The 20,217-nt window shown below is 50.4% G+C and overlaps 1 protein-coding gene across 1 annotated transcript in view; it reads right to left on the bottom strand.

Moving 5' to 3' along the window:
* Dlg5 (discs large MAGUK scaffold protein 5) overlaps nt 1-20,217 on the bottom strand; it is a 116,563-nt gene that overhangs the window by 39,193 nt on the left and 57,153 nt on the right. The window contains 4 exon segments of the mRNA XM_051142923.1: nt 669-794; nt 2,262-2,446; nt 6,620-6,932; nt 8,026-8,285. Coding sequence (XP_050998880.1) covers nt 669-794; nt 2,262-2,446; nt 6,620-6,932; nt 8,026-8,285 — 884 coding nt within the window.

Consider the following 20,217-nt stretch of genomic DNA (forward strand, 5'->3'; position numbering starts at 1 on the left):
CTGTCCTCTCATCATACTAAAAATAGCACAGGATGTGCGCAGCTGCTGCCTCCCAGGGAGAGTCTGAATCTAGACTCTAAGAGTTATTGGGCTCTGCTGATTGCAACTGTAAACTCTGAATTTTACACTTTCCATGCATGGCCAAGGGCCACCAAGTGTCTAAATGGCCCTCCTGGAGGGTGCTGCAAACGAAAGCACGCTGCCTAGTCATCCACACAGCCTTCCAAATGGGTGTCTACAGAACACAGGTAGAAGAGACTAGAAAGCCATGGTTTCAATTCCCTGGAAAACCGTCTGCTGATACATCACTTGCTCAGGTGTGTGCCTCTCTTTCTCTTCCTAGGCACACCACATACAGCAGTGTGGGCTGCTCAGTTAGTTCCTCTCAGGGGCCAAAGCAGACACTCAATACACTTCTGGTTGCGTGGATAAAGGAAGGGACAAGGAAATGAACGAGCTGTACATGTCCTGTCTCCACGAGTTTATCCACGGCTGCTGCCATCTTCTGTGGACTGCCAACATTCCAACCCATTCTGTGGCCTAGCACAGTGGGGCAGAGTGAAGGGTCACAGTGACAAGTCCCCGCTCAGTGCACTCAAGGATGTGTCACCCAAAAGGGACAGGGGACAAGCAAAGGCCCACCCCAGGCAGACAACGCCCAAGCCTACTTGAGTTCCTTAAGTTCACGGCTGACGTCATTCTTCTGCTTCCGAGTGTCATCCAGGCTACGAAGGGCTTCAGCCAGCTCGCTCACGGCCCGGTCCCGCTCTCGCCTCAGGTTGTCACACAGGGTCCTGCAGAGGAAGGAGAGGCCAAGGTTACTGTGAATGGTAAGAACGGAGGAGAGGCTTGTGCTCCGCACCACACTACCTGTCGGCAACAATTTCCACTAAACAAAACAAACACAAAAGGAGTGCATGAACCCACCCCGACCAGCCCACCGTGTAACCAAAGACACCAGTCAGATTGCAGCACTCGGTGGGCTTGGTGCTCCAACACCCATAAGTTCCTTAACTGACCATCCACAGGGCTTTCTATCTGTGCTTTCTATCTATGTCACCATAGGCTGACAGGCACTTAGCCAGGACTCAGCGTCGTCTCTATGGCTCTGGTTAAGTGCAAGGCAGAAGCCTAATGGGGCTGGGGCGGGGGTGGAGGTCGGGATAGGCTGGGGGGGGTGGTGGATGATTTTAAAAAACATTTCATTCACGTAGACAGGACACACAAGTCTATATACAGCAGGAGGGCCTGTACTTGCTGGACTTGGCCATCTCGCTACGGCTGGTCCCCGTGCCTCCGTAGCCCAGAACCTTTAGCGCCCTGACCACAGTCTAGCTGAGGATCCCACAGTCTAGCTGAGGATCCCACTCTGGAGGGACATGAAGAGTGAGTCAGAGCAAGAGCAGGAAGAGCCCCGAAGACCTCAGTGCTCCTCCCACACCAAACACCAAATACCCAGCATCTATCCTCACGTCCTGACCCTCCCTGCCAGGGCACAGGTCTGTCCTTTTCATAGCTTCAGGGGGTGTTCTAGAATCCCTCAGAGACCAACTTACTCTGCTGCTTCCTCCATCCCCGGTTCTGCCCCAGCCCAGGACTTTACCCACACTCCTTTGCTTCCATTTAAGACTCTCAGAACTGGAACTCAAGGACTCTGTCACCAACTCTTCATGATTCTCTAGACCGACCCAACCACACCCAAATCCGTCCTCAGAGAACAACATGCGCCCCTTCACCTGCGATGCCAGTGCTTCCTTCCCTGCTGAGGAAACTGCACTTAAGAGTCACATTCTAGCTCGAACAGTACTGGGCCCAGGAGATTTCCCTCCACCCTGAGTGGCCTGCATGTCTCATGATGTCCTATCCTCCCTCTGCCCAGAGCCCCTCCCAGGCACACACACTCAGAAGCCTCCTCTAAGCTCTTGCTCCTCAGGAACCTAGGATGTCGGCACAGTAGATGTCCAGCCACACACAGAGGAAAAACGAACACACTTCACACAAGTTGCTTCTGCCCGGCCCTTGAAGACAAACAAGGCTTTGACAGGATGTAGCGCACTCTCAAGATGTCTGGAGGTGAAGCAGGAAGGAAACTCAATAGAAAACTCTGAAGCCGAGAGGTGCACCAAGAATCAGCTAAAGGGCGGCGTGGGGAGCCTCAGTCCTGCCTTCTTATCTGGACACACAGGCCGCAGCTGACCCTGCCAACAGCCCTCAGTGCACAAGGGAAACACTGGACCGCACCTACCCAAGGGCACCCTTACCGGATGCTGTCACGCTCTGCCACGATCTTGTCCCGTTCCTGAAAGGCCCAGTCCCGCCGGCACTTGGCCACGTCTGCTTCCTGGAGTGCTTCCTTCAGCTCCTGGCACAAAGCCTTGCACTGCTTTCGGAGGATTTCCACCTCCTTGTTGGCTCTCCCGGCATCCATGGTCACTGTGTCTTTGATCTAAGGGCAAGAGGTAGGTGAAAGGGGTTACCCAGACTTCCAAACTGGAGACCTCACCAGGTCAGATGTGGGGCTGAGGCTCAGGCGCTTACATCTGAGGCACACTAGCATTTGTAGGGCTCTTCCCCTTTGCTCGGGATGCTGGCCTCACTGAGCACAGGAGGTGCATGAGCACCAAGAACCAATGCTGGAGAGTGGGGTGGCTCTCGTCCACGCCTGTCTCCCTTTGATTCCCACTGAGCTCCTCAAAATTACTAGCCGCTGAAATGAGTTACCCTAAAACCCTGCTCCTCAGACACTTCAGTGAGCTAGGGGCACGGAGACTAAGAAATAGTAGAACCAGGGAGCCAAGGCAGTCCAAGTGACTGACCTCTGCCAAACCCCTTGGTGGAATCTGGCGGTCCTACCCTTGCTAAGAGACCACTCTCACCAGTACTTTCTCTTCACCCTCTGCTGCCCTCAACACCAGTTCTCAGAACTCAGCCTGGGGACTCACACTGCCGTCCTTACTGGTCCTGAGGCCACAGGTGCTTCTGAAGGCTGGGCTCGCAGAGATACGGGCTATTTGAGAAGCTCCTCACCTGACGAGGGACCATCACGAAGGACCCAGGGGCTGCACCCCAGGCGGCAGCAGGTGCACTGCCTAACCAAGTGCCCCGGCAATGGGTGTACGATGTGTGTGACAGAGACTATGGCTCCCAGAACAGTGTTGTTTCTATTTAGACACCTTCCCCTAAAGCATCATCGGCTGCACAGCTGAGCTCATGTGGACACAGCTGCACCCAGAGGCGGTGGGAAGGCACTGCCATCCAGGGACCTTACACAGCCCTTCTATGGCACTGTACTCCACTCAGGGGAGTAAGCAAAGACCTGGGAGAGCTCTGTGAAGACACTCTGTGACCAGGGAACCAGATGACCTACCCAGCTGACCCTGGACAGGTGACCAAACAATGTGGCCATCATTCCTTAGGGCCCCACCACACCTAAGAACCGTGGGCCTGGCTTCCTTTCAGCTAGTGCCAAGTGGAGGCATGAACCTAGAACAATGTGCAGGGAAACTGAGGATGTCAACTCTTGGGGGTGGAGCCCGCAGGTTGGGGTGGAACCTGGGGGTAGGGGTGGGGGTTCTCCCCTGCTGCTTGATGACTCAGAACAATGCCTGGAGAAGATTCCTGCCTCAGCTGACAAGTCACCTGTCACCCAGCCAACACCCCTTGCATAGGCCTGGAGGATTCCAGACTAAAGGGCATGCCTGACTGCCTGAGTGCTGCGCACCACAGACTGCAAGCCGCAGCTCAGACGTTAGGCCTCCACGTTAATGCTGCTCAGTGCTGGAGGCCAGCACCGGGGGGGTACTGAGTGCCCTTCACACTTGTCCGTGTACATGACCACAGCCCACACAGGTAACTTCTGAAGTCTGAAAATCCCACAGAGCAGGGGTTCATGGTCTTATCACAAGCTCACCTTGTAGGCGGTCAACAGACCATGACCTTTCTAGTCTGGTGACCAATTTGGTCATTTGCCAAAGTTGTTTTTTTTTTTTTTTTTGTCTTGTCACTGTGATTTTTCTAACTTGATATTCACACCCCACCCCCACCTGTTTGCAGTAAGTACACATCCAGACACTAGAACACAAAAAGGGAAAGATGGAATATCTAGGACATTTACCAAACCCTAGTGCATTAAACTGACTTATTAAAAGTTCCTTTCCAGGTGGGCATGGTAGTATATGCCTGCAATTCCAGCACTTGCACTCAGGGAGCAGAGGCAGGCAGATCTCTGTGAGTTCAGTTCCAGGCTAACCAAGGCTACAAAGTGAGACCCTATATGAGAGGAAGGAAGGAAGGAAGGAAGGAAGGAAGGAAGGAAGGAAGGAAGAATGGATGGTTTCTTTATATAATTTTCTTTTCTAAAATTTTATCAAAGTTGGACGAGGAGGGTAGCTCAGCGGTAGAGCAGGTGATACTTCAAGCAAGGGCCTGTCCCCAACACACACACACACACACACACACACACACACACACACACACACACCACAAATAAAAACAAAGTGTTGTTGCATGACATGACTCTCTTGGCACTGGCCTTCACCTCAACGGCCTGGGGAGCATCAGTTCCTCCATATGGAGCTGTCACTCTTGGCCCATTTTACCTACGCACATAGCTGCCCGGGGCATGCGCCCATCCTGAGGGGCGATGATGGAAAAAGACCCCTATCATTCCAACTCTGTGAAGACGCGGCTGCTGTGTTTTCTGTTTGTGTCATTCTACAAGGACAAATGTGACTATGGTATCCAGTTTGCAGACAAGGGCACAGAGGCAGGAAGGAGAGACATGAGAGGGTATGTGACCGAGGAAGGCACAGACTCCAGTAAAGGGCCTTGCTTCCTTCCTTTCTCCATAGCCCACACCTGAGCATAAGAGCCACTGCAGGTAGAAAGGCCACCGGCGGTGTGATGGCTAATCCTGGTTGTCAGCACACATGGCAAGAGGGAAACGCAAGTGAAGTCAAACTGGCCTGCAGGCGTGTCTATGGGACATTTTCTTTTTAATCTATTTTTTAGACTGACTCTTATTTTTGTGTGTGTATGAGCATTTGGAGACTATACACACATGGGCACTGCAGGTAGGTCTTGTGCCCACAGAACCAGGAGAGGGCACTAGATCCCCTACAATTGGGGTTACAGATGCTTGTGACCTGTCGTGTGGGTTTCGGGTACTCTGGAAGAGCAGCCAGTGCTCTTAACTGCTAAGCCACTTTCCCAACCCCTGTGGGCATTTTCTTGATAGCTAAGGTCCAGCTCAACATGAGATACCACCTAGGCCGGTGGGCCTGGGCTACCTAAGGAAATAGGTAACACTGTGAGGAACAAGCAAGTAAGCAGCATCTTCCGGGGGTTTGCCTCCTGCCTGCTGAGCTCTTGCTCCCACTTCCCTCAGTGAGGGACTAAAACCGATGAAACAAACCCTTTCCTCACCAAGTTGTTTGGGGTTGCGGTATTCATCAAAGTAACTGAAAGCTAACTAGACAAGCAGCCTGGCCCACACCCCCACACCACCCACGACGCCTCATGTCTGGCACGCAGTGATCTCTGCAGAGTGCCCATGCCTGCCTTCCTGACCTTACTTTCCACCTCTCACACCCTGCTTTGCATAAGTGCATCCTAACAGACCTAAACAGAAAATCATAAAGGTGTTGAGTCAGGAACAGCCTTGATGGCATGGCAGGATAACCTAGTGTCCCCAAGTCTAGAACTCTGGTCAGAACCACAGCATGACTGAAGGGCGGAAGGCCATCTCTACACCAGTCTCCGTCCCAGCAGCCCACACCTCAGTAGTGAGGTAGGGCTGCCCAGGCAGGAAAGCACACAGGAGTTAAGCTGAGAGGCCCAGTCCTGCTGCTACTGTGTACTCAGCCCCCAACTCTCAAGGGACCATCCCAGGGAACAAGGCTTTAAGACAAGACCTAACGCTCAAGTCAGCAGAAAGTTGTGCATACAAGAACTTGCAGTGCCCTGAGAAAAAGACCCAAAACTCCTCTGAGAACACAGATGGCTGGTAGACAGAGGGCCCTGAGGGAGGAGGCCAAAAGCTCTATGCAGCTAAGACTTTGGTCTTGGGACCTTGTTCACAGAGGCGGTCTGAGACAATTCAAGATGATCTCTGATTAGTCCTATGTGTGCTCCACTTTACAAAATCAACAGCAGATTTCTCCTATAATCAAACTACGTTGTTTTGAAACAAAAGGGAACAAACAAAGCAATGTCAGTGTCACAGCACAGGAGAGACAAAATCGCCTCCTGATGGCTTCCTATCCAATCATCTCATTTCAGAGACAGACATAGTACAGCCTTGCAACCTGGGCACCTGAACGAAGCCGTGAGGCTAGCTCGGTCCTCCTGCCCAGGAGGCGCCTTGCACCCATGCAACTCTCTGATGTCTTCCTGTGTCTGGGACAATGGCCAACCATTCTACCCCACTTCTCCTCCGGATCCCAGACTAAACCCAAACACCACGCCTAAGCTCAAGAGAGACCCAAAGGTATCTCGCCATTGATAACCTGTGAAGAGAAACCCCTGCCATCCATACCTTCTCACCCAGGCCTCAAGAACTCTGTGGCCACTGTCTGCACCCCTCCGCCCCAGCCGCGCACCACCACTGATGACTTCCTACCTGCCGCAGGGCCTCCATCTCCTCGCTGGCTGCCTGCTTTTCAGATGTGCTGCTCTTGAGCTTGGACTCGGCCAGCTCCACCTCTGTCTGCAGCTTGTCCAGCTCGGAGATGACCTGGTCGCGCTCGCTCATGATGAGCTTGTATTCGCTGTACACAGCGTCGCGCTCCTCCTTGTATTTCTCTGACTCCTTGGCGGTCTTCACCTGCTTGCTCCTCAGCTCCGTGAGCTCGGACTGCAGCAGCTCCATCTCCCACTGCAGGTCCTTGTTCTGGGCGGTGGCCTTGCTCAGCTCGTGGTGGATTGTCTCAAACCTGGGAGGGAAAACGTTGAGGTGGGAGGGGCGGGGCCCCACCATGTCAGCTATGAGGCCATTACCCCCTGCAGCAGCCCCACTGTGCTAGACAGTCAAGCATGAAGTTTTTGACTGAGGTCATTCTCTGTACCCCCAGAGAGAATGGTCACGGAGTGCTAGTGCCCTGGGCCTGGAATGTTTCTCAGCCTTTAACAAATGCCAGAAGTTGAACTGAGGACGGCATGCTCTCCACTCTACTAGAAAGAAAAGCGCGAGCACCGCGCGCGCGCGCGCGCACACACACACACACACCAAAACAATTACAGAGTCACAGCATAGCAAAGGCAAACATGGCCTCGTGCTGACAAGCTAAGTAACCACCTCACTTTACAGATATAATAGAGCCTTGCAACACGGGCATCTGAACAAGGTCATGAGACAAGCTCAGCCCTCCTGCCCAGGAGGCACCTTGCACACAAGCGACATGCAAGGTGGAGCCTGTCATGCCGCGGCAGCATTTCCTGAGATGTGTCCCTGAGAACACCAGGCCTTCAGGGATTCCAGCACCAAACAACAGCCATGTTCCCTGAATCCTGCAGCAGAGACACCTGTCTCGGTTCAATCTGGCGATTCCTAAATCTACTTATAACCAGAAAATTTTCACAGGTCAATGAACACGGCAGCGAGCCCACACACTGCAGGAAGGCACTGCCTGCAATACTGTCCATGGTGGGAATCACACATCTGAAAACAATTGTCCTTCATAAAAAAGAAATTTCAAGGGACACACTGCCTAGGATAAATACCTTTCCCATTTGCAAGGAGGGTGGCCACTAGGAAGAAAGGTTTATAGAGAAATACAAGAGTTGGGGTGCACAGGACACAGCCAGATGGGCAGGAGGAAAGGAAATAATTTCAAGGGTAGTGCAGTATCAAGCACAATGTTTTCATTGACTGGAGCAGCACAATGTTCTGAGGTTCAGGTTTTTTTTTTTTTTTTTGTTTTCCTGGAAGCCCTGCAGATGGACTAAAAGCTTATAAAGGTCAGGAGCCCCAGAAAGAACCCATGTTGCCCCAACATACACTGGCCTGCGCCCAGCCTGGGCTCCTACCTCCTCAGAGAGAGAGCACACTGGTGCTGCAACTGGATGGCCGTGTCCCTCTGCTGGGTCAACATCTCGGTCTGCTTTTGCAGGCGCTGGTTCTCCTCCCCCAGCTGCTCCAGGCGGCTCAGGTCAGAGTTGTGCACGGCGACCTTCTCGCTGTACCTCTTGCGCAAGGCATCGTAGTCCTTCTTGATGACCTCCAGCTTGTCCATGGCCGTGCCGTACAGCTTGTTGAGGATCTCTGACGAGCCATTGTGCTTCAGCACCTGGGGACCCCAAAAGACTCACGCTGACCAAGGAGCAAGATGGGCAGAGCAGATTATCTCCCTCAGACGGGGATGGGGGGGGGGGGGAGTGTCATAAGGTCTGGTCTTGCTAGCACTGCACTCACAGGGGACAGAGCCATCTAGATTTGTTCCTTCTCAGATGTCTGTATTACAGAAAATTCCCAAGTACCACGAAGCAAACCATCCTTCACACGGGAAAGGTACAATGAATTCCCGAGTACCACGAAGCAAACCATCCTTCGCACGGGAAAGGTATAATGGCTGGCCTGAGACTTGTGGGTTTGGGAAGACCTATGTTCAACACTGCCTCCTGACTGACTGGCGTCCTGGAACCTGATGGAGCTGTCACCGAGACAAGACCAGCCCATACTGAGTCTGCAACTTTGGTGCCTACTAAGCATAAGCAGAAAGGAACTGTGACCAGCACCAGGGAAAATCTAGACTCTGCCCATCCACTCTGCTCCCCAAAGTGAGAGAGTGCCATATGTGCTGCTACTCTTCCATCCTGGAGAGCGAAGGTATCTATCTGGCGGGACTCCCCTGCTAGAGGACCTGGTTTCCCCTGGGTTTCCCCCACGGTCTTTTTTCTTCCCTGTGTTGAGTTTGCCTTGTGTCCTGTGGCTGAAATTTTAGCCTGTGGGGATGATTATACATTGAGTCCTGTGAGTCCTAGCAAATCAAAGAACCTAGAGATAATATTGGGAACTTTCTAAAATAAGGGCACAAAATTCCAGTGCTGTTCCAGGCACTGGCAGTGCGGGGCAGGACAGAAAGACACTGTGCCCTGTGGTTCTGTAACCCCAATGCCAGCCTTGAGGGACGTGCAGCCACCAACGGAACAAGAACAGTGATCTTCCTAAGTTAACCCTGGCTTTCAAGAAAAAGAAAGCGCAGGGCGCCATGTGCAGGAGATGCTTCTGAGCAGCGCAGAGTAGGAGAGGAAGTTAGTAGGGGAGGCTGCCGCCTTCGGGTGTCTTTCTAAGAAAGTGACTTCTCAGTGAAGACAACAAAGGAAAAAAAAAAATAGCCAAAAAGCAGGGATGCAGCCAAAGGCTGGGCCACAAGCACAAAGGCTACAGCGCAGACTCACAGTGTTATGCACGGGGGCACTAGAAGAGGATGCAGAGCAGGTGCAACTGAGTGCAAAGAAGCCCGAGGCTCCTAGGGAAGGCTGAAATCCTGAGGACACCATGGACTTTGGCAGTCTACCAAGCAAAAGAGAATTCTAGAGCCAAGCATGGCGGTGCATGCCAGCATCCCAGTGCTCAGGCAGGCTAAGTAAGGCTGGAGCAGTCTCTGAGTCCAAGGCCAGACTGAGCTACAGAGCAAATGCCATGCCAGCCATGGCTGTGCAACAAAACTCTGTCTTGAAAGCTATAAACAAACAAAAAACCTAAACCAATCAAACAACCCCCAACAAGAAAAAACAGAGAGGGGATGTGAGCACGAGAATACACCCTACTGTGAGTTACAGGAGCTCAGCTCCCCTGGGTGCTGTTCAAGAAGAGAAAAACAAAAACAAAAAACTAACAAACAAGAGAAGAGGACTAGGATTTCAGGGGTTTGCCTGTTGAACACCTCTCAGAGATCCTCAGCCCCGATGACTCACCATCTCTGTGGGTTTGCTTCCTTATTTCTCAAATGACAGGATGAAACCGGAAAGGCTGGCTCAGCCCCTGCGGCTCCCACAGCCCAGGTACAACCTTGGTCACTGTGTGGGCCCTGAGTTATCAGCACCACCTTTGCGGCCCAGACAGCCTCAACCTTGAACTGTGGAACATTTCCTCCAGAGACAGATGCCACATCTACACAGGAGGAACAACTCACTCAAAAATCAGAATTGAGATGGAGAAATGGCTCTGTGATTAAGAACACTGGCTGCTCCTGCAGAGGACCCAGGTTCAGTTCCCGGCACCCAGACGGTGGCTCATAACCGTCTGTAACTCCAGCTTCAACCCCTTTCCTGACCTCCAGAGGCACTGCACATATATAGTATACATGTACATGTGTACACAAAACATCCATACACATAAAATAAAAATAAACAAATCTTGGAAAAAATCATGGGGCTGGAGACATGGCTCAGTAGCTAAGAGCACTTGTGGCTCTTCTAGAAGATCTGGGTTTGGTTCCCAGCCAGCATCACAGGTGTCCTAATTCCAGCTACAGAGGATATGACACCGTCATGTGGCCTCTGTGGGCACCCACATGCACATCCACATGCATGCACACATACACAGAAATAAAAACTAAATTGTTTTTTAAAAGCAGAATCACAGAGACTGCTGATCTCCAACCGCCCCCCCCCACCGCCCGCAGCTCCCGACCCCCTCTCTCTGAGACCCTAGACTTCAGACACCAGGGCTGCAGGCTGCAAATGAAGGCTGTCGGGAATCAGCCCTGCCCGCCTCCTTTAGTCCTTCGTTTCTCCTCCATTTGTAAAAATGTATGTAGACTGTGTGTGGAACATATTCCAGTCTTCCTGTTTCAACTTACTGAATTCTTGGATTACAGCGTGCGCTATAACCCTGGCTCTCTTTCCTGTTCTTTTCAGAGACTATTCCTTTCAGAAGGAAATCCTAGGACACTGAAATACAAAACAAAGTAGAAAGTAAAAACCTCACTGTATTGTCAAAACATTTTTACACACACACACACACACACACACACACACACACACACACACACACACCAGAGGCCAAGTGTCATTCTGTCACTGAAAAATCTCCTTTAGAGGAGGAGGGGGATGGAGAGGGAAGGAAGGGAGGGGAGAGGGAGAGCAGGAAGAAACTGCAGCTGCAGCTGAGACAGAAGCAACAGCTTCTGGTCCTGGTGGCACAAGGCCTATAATCCCAGCACTTGAGAAACAGAAGCAGGAATATTAGAAGTTCAAGGTCGGGCTGGAGAGATGGCTCAGAGGTTAAAAGCACTCACTGCCTGCTCCTCCAGAGGTCCTGAGTTCAATTCCCAGAAACCACATGGTGGCTCACAACCATCTATAATGTAATCTGATGCCCTCTTCTGGCCTGCGGGTGTACATGCAGGCAGAGCTCTGCATACATAATAAATAAAATTTTAAAAAAGACACTGCTTAAAAGAAGAAGAAGTTCAAGGTCATCCTCAGCTACATGGCCTGTGTCAAAAGAGACCTTATTGCAAAAAAATATAACTCGAGAGATGGTCAATAGGTCACTTGCTGTTCTTGCAGAGAACATGAGTTTGGTTCCCAGAGCAAGCGCGCGCGCGCGCGCACACACACACACACACACACACACACACACACACACACGCGTGAGCAAGAGCATGCTCATGTAGCTCACAACTCCTTAATCTCCAGTCCCAGAGTAGCTGGTGTCCTCTCAGCACCTACACACATGTCAAGTACGCAAACGTGTACAAGCACACATATACATAAATTTTTAAAAAGAATAAATCTCTTCAATGTTAAGACTTTTTTGTTTTGTTTTGGGGGGACAGGGTCTCTCTGTGTAGTCTTGGCTGTTCTGGACTCACTTTGTAGACCAGGCTGGCCTCGAACTCACAGCGATCAGCCTGCCTTTGCCTCCTGAGCGCTGCGCCACCACGCCCGGCTGAGGGGTTCTATCGTCTATCATTTAGCTGAAAGGTAACCCGTGTTGAGGCATGGACAGATCTCTCTTCTTTCTCAGGATTAAGAACATCTCACTGTCGGGACGTTCCACACTTTGTTTCACTGTCAGTGGTCACCTAAGTTTCCATTCACCTCTGAGCTCTTGTGCAAGTCACATGCTTAAGGTACTGCCAGTTCCACTAACTAATAAGTGGTCCTTCACCTAAAAATTTTAAGCTTTATTTTGAATTTATATGTATGAGCACTCTGCCCACATATATGTCAAATGCACTACATGTGTACATAGCCTATGGAGGCTTGAATAGGGTGTCAGGTCCCCCAGAACCGGGGTTACAGACGGCTGTGAGATACCATGGGGGTCCTGGGCGTTGAACCCTGGTCCTCTACAAGAGCAGCCCGTGCTCCTAACCGCTAAGCCATCTCCTCAGCCTCGGCCTTCATTTTAAGCTTCTAATCCTGATTTCCAGCAAGACTGGGCATCTTCGCTGTGCTCACAGACTATCTGCTTTTGTCTTCTGGGAACCCTCATTTCTAACCGTGGGTCTCCTCCTCCTCTCCCTTCATTTCTAACCCAGGACCTCTCGTGTGCTGCGTAAGAGCTCTCTACCCGTGCTGCACCAGCTCTCTGGGAGTTAGTTTTAAATTCCAGCTACCTTCCCTGGGTGTGTTTATCACAATGCTCTTCCTACCACTATGTGGTTTGTGGTGTCTATTATGCCAAAGTTTCGCTCTTTGCTAAGGCAAAATCCATTAAGGATGCCCTTTGTAGTTTGTGCTTCAGTTGCTTTAAAGAAGTCTCTCTTCCTGCCTTGAGGTCATAAAGTTATCCTCTTGTTATGACTTCTGAAAAGTTTTATTTTTCATTTAAACCCTTTAATGCATTTAAATACATTTCTGTTCATGGCTTGAGATGGACAGCGAATAATATTCTCTTCCTCTCCCACAAACCATGGACCAGTGGAGACTGGGCACTAAGGTGCAGAGCCGAGGACAGCTGGTTTGTCCAGGAGCCAGCAATGAGCTCCAGCGGCCATCAGGGACATCTCAGACAGTGTCACCACTGAGGCACGAGAAACCATTCACCCAGGACGGAAGTCACCGCGGGCAATGGAGCATCATTGCCTGCACCTGTGTCTGGAGAGGTCAGGCTTCTGCACTAATCAATACATACCTCAGATACTCCACTTAACACTGACTCCACAGCCAGGTGTGGTGGCGCACACCTTTAATCTCACATTAGAGAGGCAGAGACAGGTGAATCCCTGTGAATTTGAGGCCAGCCTGCTCTACAAAGTGAGTTCCAGGACATCCAGGGTTATACAGCAAAACCCTGCCTCAGAGAAAAGGGAAAGAAAGAAAATAAAGAAAGACAAACAAAATAAAAAGACTGACTTCATACGTCTCACTCTAATCTTCCCCCGTCCCAGGCAGGGAACAAAGGCTTTGCTGCCATAGTCTGAGTTCCCCACAAGAGGGCAGCAGTCAGTTCGCAGGCTTTCCAGCTTTCAGGAAGAAAAGCTCATTTTTCAGGTGTCCCAGCTGGCTGGGCGGCAGCACTACCAGCACCAGCCCACAACGGATTCCTGAGTCTGCACACCTCAGCTCATGCTTTTCCTGAGTGGCAGCTTCCCAAATGCCCTGACTCTGAGGAGCATAGGGCCAGGTCTGCTGGACACTCCAGGCTGCCGAAATATGCTTTCATCCCGGTAAGGCTGGTCAGGCAGAGGGGAATGCTGAAGCCAACCCCAGTGCCCTTCCCGTGCTCAGCACAGCTCTGACAACGAAGTGCCCTGCAGGGCCAACAGAGGCCAGCCAAAAAAGCAGACCTGCCCTGTCTCCACCAGGGCTGCCTCCAGGGTTGCCTGGGTGTAAAGCCCTCATGAAGAGGCCCTGCTTGCTGCAATCCCGGCTCTCCTCCCTGCGCCTCCTGGCCTCTGCCTCACTGCAGCCTCAGGGAGGCATCTGGACCTTCAAAGGGACTCTGGGCTCCAGGCATTTCTCAACTTCTCTCACAAGAGCCTAGACTCAAGCCTGCACTTGATCGTCAACAGCCTCAAAGAAATTAGGGGGAACTGCAGGCATGCGAATTCCCAAGAGCTGCAGAAGATGCTATCTGCCAGTTCAGCGTTAGACTATGTTCTTAGTGGGGGATTACAGACACACACACACACACACAGAGACAAACTCAATTTTCTGTTGCTATGAAAACAAACACACACCCTGGACAAAAGCAATTTAGGAAAGAAAAGGGTTTATTTGCCTCACAGTTTGAGGTTGCAGTTCACTATGGAGGGGAAATCAAGGCAGAAACTTGAAAGGTCAAGAGCAGAGTAACATGTGGATTTTGATTGCTTGCTCTCAGATTGCTTTCTTTGCTCTGACGCATTTCAGGGTCCAGGGCCTAGCTCACTGTGTGCCCCACAGTAGGCTGGGTGTCGCGGTTTGAACAGGAACCACCCCCCCCCATAGGCTTATGTATTAGTCATTAGGGAATGGCACTACTTGAGAGGAATTAGGGGGTATGGCTTTGTTGCAGTGGGTGTGGCCTTGTTGGAGGAAGTTTGTTATTGGGGGATAAGCTCTGTGGTTCCAAAAGCTCACACCATCCCCAGTAGCCCTCTTTCTCTCTCTCTGCTGCCTCCGATATGGATGTACAACTCCAGCACCCCGTCTGCCTGTACGTTGCCATGACAGCAATGAACTTGACTTTTGAAACTGTAAGCCAGCCCCAATTAAATGTTTTCCTTTATGAGAGTTGTCATGGTTACCTTGTCTCGTCACAGCGTTAGAACACTAAGGCACTAGGTCAATGGACAATCAAGGCAATCTTCCATAGACATACCCACAGGCCAACTAACCCAAACACTCCAATTAGGCTCCCTTCCCACGTGATTCTGCATTGCGTTAAGTTGGTAGCTAAAACTAAGCAACACACACACACAGAACTGTGGTCACATGCTCAGCTTCCCAGCCACAGTAATGGAAGAGGAACATATCTGGGATACCTTGGCGAAAGAAAAAGTCAACTTTCAGGGATCAAAAGAGAACATCTTAAAACTAGACACAGAGGAACGAGAGAGGATCATCTGGGGGAACTGATGAAAGAAATGTATGTTGCCTTGGACACAGAAATTTTATTTATGACAACCAAATCTTAAACAGACACACGAGGGCCAGCAAATGGCTCACTGTGTAAAGATGCCTGCTCACTGTGAAGCCTAAAGACCTGACCTGAGTTCAATCCCAGAAACCCACATGGCGGAAGGAGAGAGCCAACTCCCAAAAGCTGTCCTCTGACTTTCACACATGCCTGTGACATCTGCCACCTATTAAATAAATAAGTGGAATAATAAAAAGGTAATATATGCACAAAACAAAGAGAGATACACTTGTGTATTAACACGCAGAATAGAGGCCAGACACCGCTAACAACGAAATAGGTTTCTGGATGGTCAAAGAAACAGGCAATGTAAAATAAAAAAAAAATCAAAGGCAAATTTGGGGGAGAAAAGAAAGCCGTGTGTGTGTTTGTGTGCGTATGTTAAACAAATTGGAAAATGTGACAAGGATCTGTGCTAAGGATGGTAGAAGTTGGTCACTTCTGCAAAGTAAGACAGAACTGAATTGGGGGTGAATTCATTGCTAGTTTTAGAATTTTCTTCTTCTTCTTCTTCTTTTTTTTTTAAACCAAGAACTGTGTGTTAGTTTAGTAAAGGAAGAATGGCACTAAAACACCCTGTACTTTGCTTTCCCAACCTAGGAGCTCGTCAACATGCCTGATACGCCACCCCTCCCCTGCCCCCGCCCCAGAAGAATCCAAGATGACCCATTTCCCACCAAGGAAATGGAACAAGGGCCAGGCTTCAGCCCATAGTCTCCTCCCCCACAGCTGACATATACACAGGACAAAGCAGCTGGCTACAGCTCTCAAGCAAGCAACAGGGGCCCAGGCCCAGGGCCACCCCTCGCACTGGGAGCAGCCTCACATCCTCTGAGATGCATCATGTAGGGGACTGGCAGGCCCCACAAATCCCTCCAGCAAACACACAAGTCAAATAGCACCATTTACCCTGCAAGGGCCTCTTCAGGTTTACAAGGCGTGGGAGGAACCAGGCAACAAAACTAGCCTTGTCCAGTAAGGCCGACCTTTGCCTTTAGGCCCAGTGGGGAGCAAGCCTGTGGGCACGCCACATCACCGGCTCCCTCTCTTGGCAGCCTTCAGCTATCTGGACAGCGTGTGAGAAGCTAGGAAGGCCAGCAGGGTAGGATAGGGGACCCAGCAGCTCAGAGCCTCCACCGCCTCTCCCTGGCAGCCTAGCCCTCTCTGTTGCTGGGGTCCCTGGCTGACACTTGTTGAAAACACAGCCTAACTAACCTGAGCGGGGAGCATCCGTGAACAGGACCAAGCACAACACGCCCACATGAGCCTGGCCACCAAAGGCCACAGCTATCCCAAAAGAAAAGGAAGCAAGTGATGCCACAGCAGTGGAGGAGGAAGAAAGGCCTTCCCCATAACATAGGTGGGGTGAGCAGGGAAGGAAGGAGCGGGGATGGGTGGAGATAACGTGAATTTGAGCAAAGTGTGGAGGTCTTCACCAGAATGAAAGACAGGAATCTTTATGCGTCTCGGGGAGAGATATGACCATCATCATCACCGTCACCGTCACCATCATCATCATCATCGTCACCATCATCACCATCATCGTCACCATCCTATATCATCGTCATCATCATCATCGTCACCATCATCATCATCATCGTCGTCACCATCCTATATCATCATCGTCATCGTCATCATCGTCATCACCATCATCGTCACCATCCTATATCATCGTCATCATCATCATCGTTGTCGTCGTCATCATCGTCATCGTCATCATCGTATCCTATGTCATCATCATCGTCATCGTCATCATCGTCATCATCGTATCCTATATCATCATCATCGCCATCGTCATCATCGTCATCGTCGTCGTCATCATCATCGTATCCTATGTCATCATCGTCGTCATCATCGTCATCGTCATCATCGTATCCTATATCATCGTCATCGTCATCATCGTCATCATCGTATCCTATATCATCATCATCGTCATCGTCATCATCGTCATCGTCGTCATCATCATCATCGTATCCTATGTCATCATCGTCGTCATCATCGTCATCATCATTGTCATCATCGTATCCTATGTCATCATCATCGTCATCGTCATCGTCATCATCATCATCATCGTCGTCGTCATCGTCGTCATCGTCGTCATCGTATCCTATATCATCATCGTCGTCATTGTCATCATCGTCATCGTCGTCATCATCACCACCGTCATCGTCATCACCATCGTCATCCCATATTTTGACAGAAGGCCTCACTGCATTGTTCAGGCTGACCTGGGACTCACAATCCTCTTACCTCAGCCTCCCAAGTGCTGAGATTGCTCGTGGGCCACCATGCCCAGTCAAGACTCTTTTTTTAAGGTTTATCTGAATGTATTATTTTCATGTGGAATAATGTCACACAGAAAGGCTGGACCACGTGATACGTTTTCACTCACTGGTTGATGGACATCTGGGCTATTTCTACTTCAGGACTGCTCTGAACAATGCTATTAAAATTCTTATGTCTCCTAGTTTCATATGCACACCTACGTCCAGTTCCAGAATGGCTGGGTCACCTGGCCATTGCAGTTCAAATTTCTGAAGAATTGTGAATGGCTTCTCCAAGGGTTAGACCATTTTACTCCACCAGCAATGTCTGAGGGTCCTTGTTTCTCCCCACACTCTAAGAAGCCACTTTTAACTCAGAGCAGTCCCTGGGTGACACACACATGCACACGTGTGCACGCAGCACAGGGTGCTTTGGGCCTGGCATCATTCCTCCCTACCGCAGTCACTAATCAAGTGGGCTGCACGAGACCGCGGTGTTCTCACACCCCCACCAGATGGAGGTACAGCCACAGGCACAGCCAGGTTCAGAATTGTGTAGCAGAGCGCTTGCCTAGTATTCATGAGGCCCTGGGTTCGATTCCTGACACCCGACCAGAAAGCAATGGTGAATGTCGTAACCCAGGAGGTGGATACAGGAGGATCAAAAGTTCAACATCATTGTGTGGCATTGAACAAATGGCAAGTTCAACACCATGTATGAGACATATGAGATCCTAACACGCACGCGCGTGAACACCAAAGAGAGATTTGCTGTTTTGCAGCACTTTTTCGGCTGCACAGGGAGGTATGGGGCCTATGTGCTGTGTGTACAAGGCGCTCAGATTCAGCCAGGCTCTGCTGCTCGTCGACGCACTTCCTTCCTTCCAGGAACCTTTTCCATGCAGAGCCTCGCTGAGCCCACAAGTGAGTTACAACCTCTGCACAGCTTAAAGCTGGACCACACTAGCCCAAGTCCCCAAGAACAAGGTCAACAAACAAAGCCTCCTGGCAGCTTCAAATCCACCTCCTAGCTCCCTGCACTGAGCCTACCCTGGGTTCTCTACAGAACAGCTAGATTGAAAACAATTAACCCATGGAAGCACGTTTTCAATAGAATGCAGTGGGTGGTGGACATTTCTGAAAACAGCCTTGGGATCAGTCAACAGGAGGCCAGCTAAACCAATTGCAATGCTTTCCCAAAACTCAGCCTTTCCTTTAGAGGGGAATCTGTCCTAAGAGGGACTAATTCGCATGATCTATTCCCCAGTGCAGACTATGCGGAGACTTGCTGCAGGACTTTGTGTTGTGAGATGAATCAGATGTGACTAGCTCTCCAGACACACAGACAAACCTGAAGCATGCTTGGGATTACCTCGGTGTGGTGAAAAGAAACATATGTTCTTTTTATTCATAAAATGTCTTTGTTCTTTCTTACAAAGCACATTAATTTCACAAAAATAAAAGAAAAATTATAGAAACAAAAACAAAGCCATGTCTGTCTTATTTCTGAACACCTAAGACCTTGCATCCATTCGGCAAGGCAGAACAAGACAGAAGGCTGCACCTGGGGACACAGAGGAGGAATCAAACCTGCTGCGGGCATAGGGCCCAGCAGGAGCAGCAGAGGTGTGGTGCGGGGAGGATGGCTCCAGAGGGGAGCTGACAGAGCAAGTGACCAGGAGCTGCAGCACATGGTGGCTCTAATTCCAGAATCCAGGACGCTAAAGTAAGAGAAAAGTGGGCTCTCAGGCAGCCTGGGCCATGGGAAAAACAAAAACAAGCAAGCTACAACTTGGTTCTAGGTGACTCTCATTGCTGCTTTAAAGGAGAGTTAAATAAATGAAAAGGAGGGGGCTAGAATGAGTGTAGGCAGAAAATGTGTGTGAAAGTGTGTGTGCCCTGCCTGAGTCACAGCTTTCACCAAGACACAGACGCAGATGTGCATGACAAGGCAGCTGACGGGGTCAAGCACAACTATGGGAGATGTCATGAAGTAATGTGTGAAAACATTACCCTATTTATTTTATTTTATGGGTCTGGCTATTTCGCTTGCATGTATGCCTGTACACCACTTGTATGCCTGGTGCCCCTGGAGGCTAGAAGCAGGCATCGAGTCCCCTGGAACTGGAATTACAGATGGTTCTAAGCCACCATGTGGCTGTAGGGAATCAAACCTGGAGCCTCTGGAAGAGTAGCCAGTGCTCTTAACCTCTGTGCCATCTGTTCAAGCTTAAACGTGAAAACATTAAAACAGGCTCTGCTGTGCTGTGCTGCCCAGCCTGGTGACTCTTGCTTAACTTTGAGGGTCACAGGCTTTAATCTCAATCTCTCTGGGTCTGTCTCCTCCCCCTGTCTCTGTCTCTCTCCCTCTGTTTCTCTCTATGTGGATATGTATGTGTATGTGCGTCAGTCTGTCTCCTCCCTCCTCTCTCTGTCTCTGTCTGTCTCTCTCTTTCTCTCTATGTGGATATGTGTGTGTGTCTGTCTGTCTGTCTCCTCCCTCCTCTCTCTGTCTCTGCCTGTCTCTCTCTTTCTCTCTATGTGTATATGTGTGTGTGTCTGTCTGTCTGTCTCCTCCCCCTGTCTCTGTCTCTCTCCCTGTTTCTCTCTATGTGTATATGTGTGTGTCTGTCTGTCTGTCTCCTCCCTCCTCTCTCTGTCTCTGTCTGTCTCTCTCTTTCTCTCTATGTGTATATGTGTGTGTGTCTGTCTGTCTGTCTCCTCACCCCTCTCTCTGTCTCTGTCTCTTTCCCTCTCTCTCTACCGTGAGACTCTGCGGAGGACCATATCCTAATATCCACATGCACACTAAGCACTCAAATCTTGCTTTGTTTGGGAGGTCGAAGGCTTGTCTGTGCCTGGTAACATCACAGACGA

The sequence above is a fragment of the Acomys russatus genome, chromosome 3 (genome assembly GCF_903995435.1).
Source record: "Acomys russatus chromosome 3, mAcoRus1.1, whole genome shotgun sequence".
Classification (NCBI taxonomy): Eukaryota; Metazoa; Chordata; class Mammalia; order Rodentia; family Muridae; genus Acomys; species Acomys russatus.